Source organism: Pavona decussata, unplaced genomic scaffold (genome assembly GCF_977016875.1).
Source record: "Pavona decussata unplaced genomic scaffold, jaPavDecu1.1 SCAFFOLD_2, whole genome shotgun sequence".
Taxonomy (NCBI): Eukaryota; Metazoa; Cnidaria; class Anthozoa; order Scleractinia; family Agariciidae; genus Pavona; species Pavona decussata.
The window spans coordinates 270482-286812 of NW_028145426.1; the positions used below are offsets into that span (position 1 = coordinate 270482).

The following is a 16331-nucleotide window of genomic DNA, read 5'->3' on the forward strand; positions in this document are numbered from 1 at the left end:
TCGGTGGGGGAGTGAAACGAATATTTGGTTTTGTTAACAGAGTTGATCAGGTAATTTGACCACCGTAAGGAGATTCCTTTGTCAGAGCGAATGGATTGACTGCGGAAGAGCCGATGAATAGTTTTAGCTGTTAAACGAAAATAACCTAAGATCGCTTCGTTAATGGTATTAAGAGGTAGACTAAAGGGACTCTGCCAGTTACCTATTTAAAGCATTAGTTCTATAAAGCTAAACCACATAATAGAATCAAAGGAAAATCAAATATAACAGTCCAGTTTTTTATGGTTTGTTCTCGCTTTGAGAAAATCACTTGATGGCCTTCTTGTTGATATTCTGGGAGCTTTTCATTTATGACAAAAAGCACTTAGCTTAGATAAATGACTTGGACCTTGGGTGAAAATTAAAGAAAACTGCTCGAAAAAGGGACCATAACCTGGGACTGTACAGCCTGTACTTAAACCACGACTGAGTTACTACCTTCCTTCACATATAACACGCTTCAGGGATTTGAGGTTAGAGTGAGAAAGAATCAGATTTTAGGAAAGAAAATGAAACTGTGTATCTATATAACGGCATTTCAACAAGCAATTACATGACATTACATTATGTAATGCAAGCAATTACAAGCAATTCAAGCAATTTATGTAATGCAAGCAATTACATGACATGACATTACATTGCATTATTACATTACACATTATGTATATTTTGATATAAAAGTGACAGTTCCTTATGATCGTTCATAGTTGCCATGACACCAAGCATACACTATTATTAGTATTTCCATTTATAATATAGCAGTGGTTAGCTCGAAAGCTTTAGCTCCTCTGACCACCGTACTCTTCTACCAAAGCCATTAACTTCTTTCTTTTCTCCTTTTATTTCTATGTTCCTATATACAATGTAAATACTACATCCAAGTGTAAATAAACTGAAACTTGACAATTAAAATAAAATTACAATTACAATAAAAAAGAAATACCATATAATGATTTAAAATGACGCCAAAAGCTGTTTGCAATATGTGCGTAATAGGCTCCTTTCGAAATATTAAAATTCAACTTGATATTGAGGTCCAGAAGACACAAACAACAGAAGTGAATAAACATGATTATCGAATTTCCTTTGTGTCCTCTTGGCCTCATTGTCAAGTTGAATTTTAAAATGTTGAAAGGAACCTACTATAAGTATTGTTGCTAAACCACCTTGCAACTGCTGAAACTCTAAAATACCGAGATAATTTTACTTAAGTCATGGTTCTTTTACCTGACTGAGTGTGGTTGGACCATACAGAAGACTGCTTAGCGCCATAACCGGATGTCCAGCTTGCAGCATTTGAGTGACAGATGGGTGTTCACTGTCTAACACGTACCCAGCCATGGAAAGACTGGCTTGGAATACAGTATCAGGATCTAAAAGATATCAATCACGATGGGTCATTACTTCCTCTTACGTTTGGTAATGTCATTACCGTCACAACGTAATAGGACGTTGTTTTTTTAACGTTTGGTATTCCATTTTGAAGTAAGTTGTAGCAGCCCAGTGGAAACTGACGAAGGATTGCAACCTGACGTTTTACAAAGTAACTGTCAATAAAAGTGAGAATATTATTTCCACGGAGGAAAATGCTAAAATACATTTTAATTCAAATACCTCTAGAGTTACGTCCAAGGAGTCGACATTTTATGAGCATGTCAACCCACGGTGGTTTTTTCACATCCATTCCAAGTTCCTTTATGCTTGCTGCAGATTCACAGAGCCTGACAAAATTAAAGACGTTGTTGTTTAATAAGAGACAAAGTGGTAAAATATCCAGTTTCTTTAATCAAAACAAATAGTAGATGTGTGTTCCATACCTGTAGAAATCCAGGTATTGGTACAACAGGTTAGCAAGCTTAAGTCTGATACAGTAGTCAATAAAACTCTGATGAAACTGCAAGACAGATGTAACTCCTCCTTCTGAGTTGAAGGAGCCAGTGGAGCCATCAAGGAAAGCTATAGGAGGATTGTCACCAAACAATGTCTGTGTTGTACACAAATAGTGAAGAAGAAGGGAAAAGTTGGACAGCTGAGATGCAGTGAACATCCCATTCCTAAAAAGAGAAAACAAGGAACCCTAAACACAGCATACTCCAACAATAAAAGATTTCTCACAAAACTAAAGACCATCTCTGTAAGTCTTGCGCCCTTTCTACAGGATGATGATAATGCACCAACATGGTGCAAATAAAAAAAGTCTACTTTATATGTTATAGAGCTAACATGTTAACTTATTTTTAAATACCTCCTCAGCAATTTTGCAACACATTATATTCAGTCTTTGATTGCAAAATGTTTAATTTTATTAGCCGATTTATCTTACAAATCTGACAAAAACTTACTTTCTGCCAGAGATAGCTTTCACCATAAAGGCTTTCCTGATAAACCTACTACTGATATTGAAAATATTTTTGGCTGCAAATATCCCCCCCCCCCCCCCCCCCCAAGGTAATTACGTCTTAGCTTGTAAACTAAAAACAGCCCAAGAAAACAAGAACAAAACTACATTTTGTGAGTCTACCAGCATTGGGCAGTAAGCCTTCCCATGAGCAAAATAAAATCACTAAAGTTGCCATACTACCGAACTAGTAATAGAAGTTAAAAGCTGAACTGACCTGGTGAGCTCTTCCAAAATCATCTCTCTCACAACCTTGTGACAGGAATTCAACTGACTAAAGATACTACAGGACAGCTTCGGTAGCACCACATGACCTTGATGAACAGCAAACCTTTCACCAACATACACACTGGGGTTATCATGATATGACTTCATACCACAAGCCATGGACCTAATCCAGCCCAGAAGTGTTTTCCAGTTGGTGTGTGCTGACAGGTAGTTCCAAAGAGCTTCTGCACCAATTTCAACATCGTGAGACAGGGAACCAGAATCTCCCACTGCAAATGAAAGATTTTAAAATAAGTTATTTGCACAGACAGCCATGAAATCTCTGAAGGAAAAAAAAAAGTGATTTTAACTATATCTGCGATTTGCTGAGAATGAGAACATGTAGTATGTCAATCCATGTGTCATTGGGATGCACTACACAACAACAAAAGTTGAAAAAAACAACAACAACCTCGTAGTGAATTGGTTTGTGGTTACACAGCAAACAACACAGACACAAACCACATAAATAAATGGCACAGTTTTGGAGAACTTGTATGGCAATGCTGAAGGATTGAAATCTTCTCAGGCTTAAGAAGTATTAACTGTTTCAGAGATCAGAAACTTGTTCAACTTAAGCTCACGTAAACATAAAAGCGCGATTGATTTCATATGAGCCCTTCATCATGACAGAGACTGGTATACAAAGGGCAAAAAAGTGCTTAGTAATGAATCTGGTCTCAACAGCATTATGCCTCGATAAGTGCGCTACAATTTTCAAATCGTATTGCAAAAGGAATGTGACCTCTTATCCATTAAAAAAGCTGAACATTCTTTTGGGGTTTCTTTTTTAGATGTTGAAGCTGTGTCATAAATTTAAATATTATCATGTTATTTATTTAAACCTCTGGATGGCTAACATGTTATTAAAAATTGCCACAGATCAGCAAAAAGATTTAGTTTTTACCTTTACAAGACAACATTTGTTCAGCCAGAATTCTCTGTCTAGATAGGTCATCCCAGTTACGGACCCATGCAAGGGGTAGTTCAGCATAGCTACTGGACGTTGAGTCAACCTGTTGAATGACAGTAGGTGGGACATAGGATAATTCAATATTGTAACTTTAAAAAGTCGTATCCTTGAATTTGTTCTGGTACATTCTAGTGCTATCATAAGTCACCAGCCTTTCTATCTGTGGCGACAAACGAAACTTTTGGATCCAAGTACAAGTGCAAGATGTACCATGAACAAGTCAGTAGATTGTCAACCTACCCAATACTATCAAGACAGAGTCGGATAAAACACTTGCTAAGGCAGTCTTCGATCGACAATGAAAAAACTACTGAATCAGACACAGATGGGCATACAGCGGGATGAATTAGGTTAAATACTACCAAAGAAAACTTGGTGAACAAACAGAGAACAGCAATGTATGTGTAACATTGAGAATCAGTCTGCAAAGACAGCGACAGAAGTCATAAAATACCAATATCCTACAAAGTGTTTTGGCAAGTAGCTTACAAAGTAGCCAACCTTAAGGACGTAACGTCAACGGTCAAGGGAAAGGCTGTCCACAGGACTGGACAGTAAAACCTCAGTGAGGTGAGCTCTTTTACCTGCTGTGGTAAGCTTCGTTGTTTTCTGAGATGCCCACCTAGATAATTTATGGCAGCTTTAACCACCACCATTAGTTTATTAGTTCAAAAATCTACGTAGAAGCAAGATAGAAGATTCATGTATCGTTCATGAGGGATGTACACCAGCCCCATGGGCTTGCCATGTTGATCTCACTATCTTAAATCTAAAGATAAGAGTAATGTGTTATATGTTTAGTTCCAGGCCACTGCCCTGTGATGACATAGGCAGAAAACACATATGAGTTGATAAAACATCACTGGGTCATTTATGCACCCAAAAGGGAATGGGAGGATGTCTATCATTAGGTGCAGCGGCACATACTACAGTATACAACATTTTCTTTGGCAAGCCCGCCCACGAAAAATTATAATTAAGTCTTTGTTTACCATGGCAGATTTGGGTAAACGTGATTTCATTCACCAACGTACAACATTTAAATCTTTCCCTGTTCTTTTTATGTTGATCTTGAACGGAGTATCCTGATTGGTTTTCTCATCTTTCGTATCCAAACACCCTGGATGTTGTTTGAGTGTCATGGGCGATGCCCCTGATCTTTGTCACGTATTCATGGCTATTTAACATGGTAGAGCTACAGCATGAAAATACAATGCTGTCAGACCACCCTAAGTCCTGGAAATGGGAAAACTCTCATAGAGTTCCACAGAAGTGTTCCATCCTAAAAGCAACTCCTTTCAAAAGAGGTCCATAGGACAATTTGACTCCTTCTTGGTAATACCTTGATCATACACTTCAATTGCATACAAAGACTTATTTTCCTTTTTCCACCAATGAAGGGGACATTAAAAAATATCTTACCTGCTTGTCTGTAACTGCTTGAAACAGATTACCAGTCTGAATATAAGTGTCAAGGATTTGTGTGGAGCCCAGGTTAAAAGAGCTTCTTAGCAATCCAAGATCTCTCCAACTAAATAAAAAGAAATACAGATTAAAATAACTTTAACATGTGTAACGCCCTTTTCCATGAACACCGAGGATGTTCAAGTCCTTTGGAGAATGTTTTGATACGATAATAGAATTTCTAGGACGTCTTCCAATAAACAATTTAAAGGCCATAAATGAACTTGACTTGGTGCGTGGTAGCTATGCTCACATTTTGCTTGGAAAGGTGAACCCCAGCAAATATGCAGATAAATTATAAGTCCATTTCCAACGAAAGAGAGATAAAATAATAATAATAATAATAATAATAATAATAATAATTATAATAATAATAATAATAATAATAATAATAATAATAATAATAATAATAATAATAATAATAATCAATCAATCAATCAATAGTGTTTGCCACAAACCTGTCATTTTGAGCATTGATCCTCAAGTTCCGTTTAGCCTCAATAAATGACTGTTGACTGTACATGGTTTCCAAGGTATGGAGAAATGCAACTGTACCTTTATCTTTGGGGGATAAAAAGTCCCTTGATTCCAAGTCAATAGCCTGAAAAATTCACCATTCCATAATGACTGATCTGCACACAAAAGCAGCCCAAAATTGAAGGGGAATTTTTGTGATGAAATTCATCTCGACTGCAAACAACCGCATTTGAAGGACTTTAAGAGTCTTGGCCCAAAGTAAACATTATTTATCACACAAGGCAAATAATGAAGCTTAAAATTGATACACAATTGATGGTTCGTAAAGCAAGATTTGGCTAAATCATGAAATAAAATCCTACTTTTTCTTAGATTTAGAAGGAGGGTTATTTCTTTCAATTTTGGCCAATTTAACCTCATTGACATCACTGCTTATAAACACGCTTTACAAAACCGTCTTTTTACGAACGTACATGTTAATCATGATTAGGTAGAGTTCTTGGTCATGCTTTACTTTGTTTTTGAAGCCGGGCCTGGATCGAAACACATGTTTATTAATCAAAACTGACCAACGCCCTTTACTATTTGGCGGTAAAACCGAGAAGGTAATATTTTTTAACCGTTATATGTAAGCTCGGGAGTAAGACAGAAATTTATGTCAACTAAAGGGAGAACTTACTTAACGAAGAACCATACACGAGAAACAGTTACTGTAGTAAGTTCACGGAGGAACAATAAAGCAAAACCACTATAATGACGAAATGAAAGCGTTTTTGACATGGAAAATCACGTTTGACATGGAAAGTCGCTGTGCAACGGATCACAAGTTAATGTTAATTCTCATTTTAAACTAAAGTTTGTTTCTAAACCGTAATCTAAAGGCAAAACCATGCTTTAAGCCTGAAGTGTGACCACAGCCATTGTTAATAAAATAAACAACCTACCAAGAAGTCTCTGAGAGGTCTGTGAAGTGTGTAGAGACAGATGGTATGAAGCTGTTGCAAGACATCACGACCCTAGAGGAAAAGGTCTTCTTAGAAATGACATTGAAACTGATGGCTCTGTACGAACTGATAAAAGTTATTGCCGTTGTTATGTGGCAATAGCTATTGCTTACATTGCAACATGACTAAATGAACTTTTACAAGCAAATAATGAACCTTATTATAACAATCTCAGTTGTGTAAACCTGAGAGTTGTTGAATACACTCAAATAGAGTCCAGTCGTATATCCTTGTAGTCCATTGGATTACCGGAGATACAATTGTGTTTTCGGGTTAGGATACCTTAGTTGTCCATTGGAGTAACATGGATCGCGTGGTCAAGAGTGGAGTGGAAGAGCTAAAGTCTGGTCATGGGAGACTTAGAAAAAACCCATGTAAGTCCCTAGGAAGGGTTGAAATGTTATCCACTGGAGTCGCATGGCTCGCGTGGTCATGAGAGGAAAAAGAATGGGGCATAGACATACTTGCATTGGCTGACTTCCGGTTAGGTAGTTACGACTAGACTTCCCCTAAGTCCATCCGACTATACTTGTTGACAACTTGACTCAGGTTGTGTATATTGGGCATGTGTGATACGCCCAAAGTGAGGAAAACCACAATGACACCCCCTTCTCACTCCCAATAACCACAAAACAATATGAAAGATAACAGTAACATCAACAGAAGAGATACAAATAATTACTTCCAGGACAACAGAGGACAAATAAAGCTGATGATGATGTATTATTCACTCAGTGGTACAGGCATACTCGAAAAAAAAAAGTTTTCTTGTTTGGATCTAGTCGTTTCTTTTAATAGTCTACAAACAGCTACAAATCTATCACAGCAAAGCTAAGGGGAATTGTGACATGTCTCCTAAAAATGTAAAGCATACCATATCCACTCTTCTTCAACAATGCTATGAAACAAATTTTAGCTATTACGTTTAACATTTTCAAGAAAATTCAAACTTGGTGGTACTATCACATTACCCACTTTTTCATGCAAGGTAACAAAACTTTCTTCAGTGCACTAAGGAAGGCATCAGTTTCCATGTACATAAACCTCCCTGTGCATCCGCTTGAAGTATGCAATCACTTCAATTTGCAAAAGTACCAGTTGAAGAGAGTTCACATATTTTAAAGAGACCACCTCCTGTAACCGATCATGAATACTTTTAACATGGTTGGTTTGAATTTTTCTATTGTCTAAAACCTTTCACAAGCCACAATTCAAACCATAACCTGATTTCACTACAGCACAGATAGGAGTGATAAGGTGGTGCAGTGAAATCCTTGTCTCCCTATTATCAAAACTTCTTCTTGTAGGGAATGGTCACTGTATAGGTGACACAGAAGTTACTGATGAATAAGCCAGATTATATAGGTGTTCACACCTTTTCTGTAACTTGGTAACTTTAAACAACAAAGTAACAAAATAATATCTTCAAGCCTGAACTACTGAGCTGTGTAGCACCTGTACTACTTCTCAACAACATACGTTTCATGGCATGGAACCAAATTGTGCCTGAACCAACTTGGTGTCTATCTCATAATTTATAAGCTGTTAAAGAAACGTGATCTTCGATTTGTTTTCTTTTATATTTATTTTAAGCTGTTGCAATAATATCTCTGAAACCCTTGAGTGTAGTATTTCGGCACCTTCGCAATTTTTTTATCGATTCATATAACAGCGTTCTTGTGTTGATGTTTATTTTATACGTTGAACGTTCAAAGGCTAACCATGATACATATCTATATCCCATGTGGTGTATAACTCACTACCTTGCCTGAACAATTTGTAAAGTTATTTACCCGAGGTTTGACTGTATGTAGAAATGTCACATGATTGGTGTTATTACCTACCATGTTTGTAAGCATGGTCACCACAGTACCCATATCACGATTTAACAGTTTTCTGAGAACAACTTTAAGGCCAAGTGCAATGAGGCTCGACAGTGACCCATCACAAGAAACATCTCTCTGACCTGTCAGCTAAAGGAAAATAATGTTAGAAATACATTGACACTACTTCTTTTCATCACGTCACTAACTCTAAAAGACACAACAAAAAAACGACACATTTTATAGTGCTGTGAGCAATAATTGAAATGACAACCAACTGTCACAAAAAAAAATGAAAGCAAATGAATCAAAATCCACCATCTCTAACCCAGAGATATGATCCTTTAAGCCTGCTGGCTAATGGCCTGTCCTTTTACCAAAACATGAATGGAACGTAACAGAACAGATTGCCATGATAGGTTAAAACCTTACTGGGTCATTTGTGACACCAAAAGGAAATACAGTCGCCTTCAGATGTACAAGTACAGTTTTTGCACGAATCCACGATAATTTACCAGCCAAACTATTCTGGAGCTGCCAACACGTATCCAAAGAGCGAAATTTAATGAGGAGAGGAGAAATTCAACGAGTTGGACATGCCCTCTTTGATGAGATGTGTGTTGTTTTGTCGTTTATGACATAGCAGTAAATGTTGGTCAGCAACTGTACTATCTGTGCTCTTCTTTTTATTTCCTATAATACAACGACAAAAAACAAATTTTTAACATTTTAACATACCATTTGTTCTTGATTCCTGCTCTGGAAGTATACCTGTGCAGAGCAAATCTGTCTGTTTACAATGGCATCCTCCACTACCTCCTAAAAAGTTATGTAACAAAACAATAATTATTATTGGAATCACTTCTTACAAAATAACAACGAAAAATTAATAAATTTGTTTGACAAGCAGACTACATAAATACCGATTTATTATTTCCACGTACATTACCATGAAAGAAAGAACTAAAAGGACTTGCCTTTTTCAAGGCTTTGAGCCTGTTACTAGACATTACTTTCTATGAAGTTGAAAAAGTAAAGTCAGGCGAAATAAAAGTACATGTATCTTACAAAATCAAGTCTGAGCAAAAATAATGGAGAAAGTGGTAATTTAGGACGTATACAAGGTTTTGCACCCTGTACAAAATAATTCAAGTGAACCTGTTCCTATATATTAATTAAGGAGTTATAAGGTAAGAAAATATTTCTTAACTTCAGCTGAATTATTTAGTGAACTGAACGTTTGGGGAATACAAGTTAAAGTCAAGTGGTTCATATTATCAACTGCTTAACATAATAACAGCAAAAAGCATTTTTCAATAGGCTGGTGCCACTTTTCTCTGCTATATGTTGATAAGCTGCAATATAACTACACTGTACTGTTCGCTTTCATTACCTGATGTCAGTGCTTTCTACTGTGTACGTATTAAGTGACACGGTAACTGAACAAAGAGTAATGTCAATAAACTCATAACTTGCATCATAGTTAATTAAAGGCAGTGTTTATGAAACCTAACACTTCTTTGTTGTATGTTTTTGTTTGCCGTTTTGGCCTTGACCCTGCACAAACAACAATAGAGTTTGGAATGTGTTGGATTAACTGATCAATAGAAACGTTTTTATTAAGATATTCAACTGTGGTGTGAACGTTAAAAAGGATTGTGCAGCATCGCAGCCCTTCCAACATAAATTGCAGCACCATTGTATTCATGGCAAGGTTTCCCAACCAGTCCCTCAAATAGCTATGCTTGCACTTTACATTATGAGTACCTCATCTGTCATTTTGATCCATCTTTCCGTTGATCCAGCTTCCTCGTCTGCTCTAATACACGCAAAAGATACTTGGTTGCCATCAGGAGAATCAGGCCTCTGAGGAACATCCACAGGCATGTTGCTGAGATGACAGCGAAGCTCCACAGTGCTTTGAGTAAGAAATTCAAGACAGCTTTTTATCTCCTGATAAAACGGTGTAACTCCAGTATCAGGTACACCCAAGGAATCTTGTAAATCTTCTGCTTGTAAGAGCTTTGCTCCATCTTGCATTAGGTTCTGAAGATAACTCAGAGTCATTTGTGCAAGCTGCTGTGTAAAGTGCTGGTAGTGTTGCTCTAAAAAGAAAACACTTCTAATTACTTATAGCAGAATAAAGTGAATGAAGACAATTACAGTCACTACTTTCCCAGGTCAAAACACCACTATCACTTTCTTATCAGTAGCGGTTTCAGTAAAGTGTGATGCCAAAGTAAGTTGCATCCTTACTATGACACCATTAGTTTGACAAAAAGGTTCTTTGCCCTGGAAGCCATGGAGTTAACTAAAGCAACTACAATGCCCACATTACACAGGAAACAAACGGCAACCGTTGCATTGATAGGCTGCTGCCACTGCTGCCTAACGATGTTGACATTGCTGCTGATATAGACAGATAATGCTGCTGTGTATATTGCTGAGAGTACTGATAACACTGACGCTGCTGCTGCTGAAGATGATGACAATGATGAGGCTACAGCTTCAACTACTGCTGCTGTTCCTGCTGCTGATAACGATGATGACAATGATGATGATGGGGATTATCAGCAGCTATACAATGCTTCAAACTGACAAGTAACACATTTTGGTAAATTTATATTGAGCAAAAGAACTACCCATGTTGGCAGACACTTACGCTGCATATTGTACTTTACAGCTCCAACAAGAGCTTCGGTGACAGCCTCAACATCTGTGGTACCTAGGGCAAGTTCACTCTGCGATGATGCCAATGATGAACTCAATGCGGAAAGCACAGAGCCTGAGGAAGAGAAGGCTGCAGCACATCTGTTGGTAAAAGCTGAAAAAGGAGTTATAATTATTACTAACCATTTGTGACTGACTAAGCTATAAAAACATATTTTAATTGCATATGGTAGTAGATAACACAGGAAAGCTGACTTCCCATTAACTAACTTGAGCTTTTCATTTACATGAGTGCCCAAAATAAAAAGACAACTTAGCGTTGGAGGTGTTCCTCTTTGACAAGGTACATCAGACGTAAATGTACGCCAAAGTAAAATGCTTCAGCTGCTGTATACTCTCATTTGTTGCAAATCACTGGTCTGAACTTATTTGTTCTACAGATCCTCAAAGGACATCATCCTCAAGTACAAAACATTTATTGGGCCATTCAGAAAACCAAAGGGCATTAGGTGGATTGTCAACCTTGCGTTATTGATTCTATGGAAACATAGTTCATTTCATCTCTCCTTATTCCACGAAACATTTACACTGACAAAATGTGTAGCAACAAACCCAGCTATTCTAAACGAATCTTACCTTTGTCCTGGTTCTTGAGAAAGAATGCAACTGTATCAAGTTGCCGCAGTTTTAAAGCTACTTCCAAAGCATGAATTGGAATAGTACAGTGATCCCACTGATTCACATAACACAATGAGTCTGCCAGTCCTGCATTCTCATACATGATCACCTAGGTAACAAAAAGAGACAATCACAAAGTTCTCGTAGTTTTAAAATCCCAATTTCCTAATTGAAACGTCACAGGAAATTTTGGGGAAACCATGTATGATTTAAGGGTGCATTACTTTGTGAACCAGCTGATCTTGGCTTATGTCAAATGCAGGCACTGTCAGTGCCTTGCTTGTTAGTATTAACGGTGGGTAGATTGTTTCACAACTTTGCACCACGAGAGAGGGCTCTGACAACCTGCAAAAAACAAGGAAGGTAATGTGTAAACAGTGAAACTGACATCGCACACCTTGAGGCAAAACGGTCTTTCAGAAAAATGAAAAAAAAAAATTAAGCACAACCTTTTGTTCAAATGAACGTAAGACCTTGCTACCATTTTTCATCAGTGACCTCTAAAATAAGTTCCCATCATTCCTCAATATTCTTAGCCATCTGACACTTTTAAGTACAAAAGGAACAATAAAAGTTTGAGGGTTCTAACCGTGTTAAAACCAAGATTTGACATAAAAGGTGAGTAAAAGAGGCTGCTTGGGAAAGAAATTTGAAATCTACAATATAATATCACAATGATGAGTTCAAAAGTTAGAGTCTCCAAAATTCGAGCGGCATGTATTGCACACCTGTCTGAAGGTTAGTGGACCATGAAACCTCTGTTTATTGAGTGTTTTGTCATCTCGTTGTTCAATCCCTCAAAATCCAAGGCATCCATTGGGATTTTCAGCAGGTATTGTTTTGCGTAAGGAGTTTAATCATCGATTATAACTTAGAAGGGGATTTTTGTTGCGTATTGTTTGTTTTCGTATATGGTTAACAAGTATGTAGATTTTCACCAAGGCAGCTACAAAAGAACCCTGGTGAAAGATCAAAACCTCAAGACAACAAAAATATGAACTAACCACACACCCATAATTATTTTTCCTACGCAGCATACCTTTCTACAGAAATATTAGACTCTAATATACTGTTTGCCATCACCTCACATACAAACCGCCATTAATGATCGATACCAAAACAATAACAAACACATGCAAAGCACGCTGTTGAACAGAGAGTCTTTAAGCAATTTACAGACAACTTCTATGCAGGAGCAGAAACACATGTCTATACAGTAAATCGTGTGCTTTCTAAGTGCAGTATAGTCTTGTGAGAATTTTGTTTTGGTATGCTTATTTTAATTTTCCATATTTTATGCTGATAAAAAAAATCTTGCAAAGGAAGCATTATCGTGTTCTTTTTACAAGTCATTCCTGTAATTAATTATTATGAAACAAAAACAGTCGTCATACCAGTGACAAACGTATTCTTTGGAATTGAACAAGAAAAGGCAAAGAACCCCATGTGAATCATCACCGCAATATTCGTCTTGATCATTTGTTTGCTTTGATTTAAAGTTAAGTATAAATGATGCAGGGGTGATCGAAACTCCTCGTAAGGAGAACATCTCCATCCAAGTTTCATGTTGAATGAAAAGTGTTCTCTGTACACTCCAAGATTGCACTTCATCAGCCACTGTCTCCGCAGCCTCGCCTTGCTTTGCTTTAAAACCTGAGACATTGCTAGAGTGTGACAACGGCTGTTTGTTACATGAATTGAATGCTCCCACGAGATGACCATCATCAAGATCCACAAAATCAGAGAACCATCTCTTCTTTACACAGGGATCACATGCACGGTTCATATCTATGAAATGGAACAGAGAATGACGTCAATACCAGGAAATAAATGAATAGCAGATGAACATAGACGATTACAAACATTTGTAGGCTACAAAATATAATCTGTGAGTCCTCAAGATTTTTATTAGGAATGTTACAAAATTTGTAACCAAGAAAGAACCCCCATGCACAGCTACAAATTTTTGCTTCTCTACAATGTGTGACATGGGTGTACTGCTTGGCTAACAAAGTGTCGTGCTTCTGTAACTTTGGTGCTGTTTTCCTAAATCCTAACTGATTTATTTTATGCCTCGTATATTACCCCTGGCCAATGAGAAACACAGTCCTGTAAAAGTTTAAACTTACAAATACATCATTTCTCTGAGTTAAACAACATTTTTGGTCTTCAAATAACAACACACGGTTTTAAGTTTGAAAAACATGTTTCAGATGGCCTACATCCATCTACTGCCTGTGCCATAGGTGGCTTACAAAGAGTCCTACTTATGTAAAATAATATACAGGTGTAGCTCTGTGTCAGAAAATCCTGATTGGGTACTCAGATAAAGTTACCCTGAGTTCCTAATTTTATACCTGACATTACTAAGCACTATCCTTCGAAATGAAATTTCAGACTTTCGTCTTGCAGACGAAGAAGGAAAAAAGAAGTACAGTGTATGTGCGAGGCAAATCATTTCTCGCCGTTACCAGTTTTTAAAGTCAAAACAAGATTTTTTTTGAGAAAATGACTTGAAGCAGCCTTGGATGAGGAATTAGCTCCCTCTCAGAATCATAAACAATTTTGAAGGAAAAAAGTTGTTAACCTACATTGTTTATTCTAATGATATTTGTGAATACGTGAACTCAAGAAAGAGTAACAAATTTAGATACGATTATAACCTGAGACGCTGCTCAAACATGCTCGTCTACTTGCATCTCTTCTGAATGCCTGTAACTCTGTTTTCCAGACCCTGTCACCATATGTAACACCAGACAATTGCACAACACGAACTACAGCATCTTCATCATCTGCTTCATACTGAAACTTAACACTTCCTACCGATGAACATCGGCCTTGAGAGCAAGCAGAAACAACCAGCTGAGAGGAGAAGTCTTCGAAATACTGATCAAGGTTCACTAAATACACGTTACTTTCAGAGTCAGTACAAACAAGGAATGAAAGATCATCTGCAACTTCCAGGTGAATGAACGTTGGTCTTTCTTGGACTGTCAAAGAATCTGAAATCAAGCAAGACATGGCAATTACAGCTGTTTAATTTCACGTGACTGACTCTGTCTTTGAAAGCAATTAGTCCTCAGCATATGAATTTAGTGTAATTCTCAACAATAGCCCTTTAGAATACCAAAGTTCCATAAATTTCAGTACGACTCAGAGAAATCAACAATGGAAATGAACATGTTTTGCCATGATTGATGAAAAACAATAGTTTCTATGCAGGTATACAAATGCAAACATTAATGTGGATAGAACTATACATATGCCGCACCATAAGTAGTTTTGTTGTCAGTTGGTGTAAATTCGCACTGCAAATCTGAGCACTGATCTTTGTACTGGTCTTTGGTCACGGGAGAAATTAGCTGTAAGATTATTTCTTCTATTTCTTTCCACCCTAACGACAACATCGTTCATTTAATTTAGACGTTTTCCGCGAATCACGTCAGTCAACTGATAAGTCTTTAGCAATTTTGTTCTTTTTCCTTTTTTTTATTTTTTCTCTCAATTGAATGGTGACTGCTGCCTTTCTTATCACGTTGATCCTTGGAAAATGTTTCAGTCATCAGTCTGAAGAGCATTGCTACTCACGTACATGTACCACAACATGGGACTGCAACAGATATTTGAAAAGGTGACAGGTGACTTCTGGATTAAGTGCACATTAAGTGACCTTTTGATTTTGATCATGAAGAAAACTACTCAAATTCACGGAATGGAGGTTTTCTTATCATTCGGAGCCGTTTAATTCATACTTTTATACCGTTGTGTACGCTAGTTCTGTGGCATTTGTTTAGGCTTAACGGCTCAAGTTAACTGCAAGGTCTCAGGGAGCACAAAGAAATTTTATCTGTAAAGACATAGGACCCTTTAAATATATTTTCTTTTCCAGGACAGTAACAACTCGATTTTCATTGTACACTTTCGACACCGGACTTCCCAGACCTTGTTTCTTTATAGTAACATTTCCCACATCCCGTTTCGTAAAATCGTCAAATCCTGTGTCCTGTCCCTAATTCTAATCCTGAATATCGTCGCTCTTTTCCGCTAAAATCCCGAATCCTGACATTCAAAAAAGCCAAATCCCGGATCCCGAAAAACCTATTGGCAACCCTCCTCATTCTCATATTACTTTACTTCGTGGACAAACGTTTTCCACTCTTTTAAAATTAAGAAAATTCGTTTTGAAACACTCTACGATGTTAGAAAATGACAATACTTAACTCATATATGAACAATCTTTGTGCTAGCTATTAAAAGAAATTAGTTTAACATACAAACCTTGTGTGTTGAGATTATCAGACTTCCACACATCAACTGAACCAACAAAAATACTCATGTTGTGGATTACTTCGTGTGTCAAGAAAAAAATATAACAACGTGAACACTGCAAGAGAATACACGACTAAAACTATAAACTTTGGATACATGTACAACATTTAAGAGTGATACAAATTCCTTAATTTAATCCAACTCCTATTGAAATCACGTGACATCAAAAGTACAATGAACTGTCTTTAAAAACTGCCTGTTCCAAAGTC

At 37.2% G+C, this 16331-nt stretch overlaps 1 protein-coding gene across 7 annotated transcripts in view; it reads right to left on the reverse strand.

The window, feature by feature from the left end:
• The window catches only part of LOC146489844 (spatacsin-like), a 66513-nt gene that overhangs the window by 41705 nt on the left and 8477 nt on the right, over positions 1-16331 (reverse strand). For all 7 annotated transcript variants that reach the window (XM_085108924.1, XM_085108710.1, XM_085108853.1 and 4 more), the window contains exons 4-20: positions 16072-16140; positions 14457-14795; positions 13188-13581; positions 12018-12138; positions 11752-11902; positions 11108-11269; positions 10213-10550; positions 9184-9264; positions 8467-8595; positions 6563-6634; positions 5600-5742; positions 5100-5208; positions 3612-3720; positions 2655-2934; positions 1857-2093; positions 1654-1760; positions 1267-1412 (exon numbers count right to left, since the gene is read on the reverse strand). In XM_085108924.1, coding sequence (XP_084965050.1) covers positions 1267-1412; positions 1654-1760; positions 1857-2093; positions 2655-2934; positions 3612-3720; positions 5100-5208; positions 5600-5742; positions 6563-6634; positions 8467-8595; positions 9184-9264; positions 10213-10550; positions 11108-11269; positions 11752-11902; positions 12018-12138; positions 13188-13581; positions 14457-14795; positions 16072-16140 — 2987 coding nt within the window. The remainder of the gene's footprint in view (positions 1-1266; positions 1413-1653; positions 1761-1856; positions 2094-2654; positions 2935-3611; positions 3721-5099; positions 5209-5599; positions 5743-6562; positions 6635-8466; positions 8596-9183; positions 9265-10212; positions 10551-11107; positions 11270-11751; positions 11903-12017; positions 12139-13187; positions 13582-14456; positions 14796-16071; positions 16141-16331) is intronic.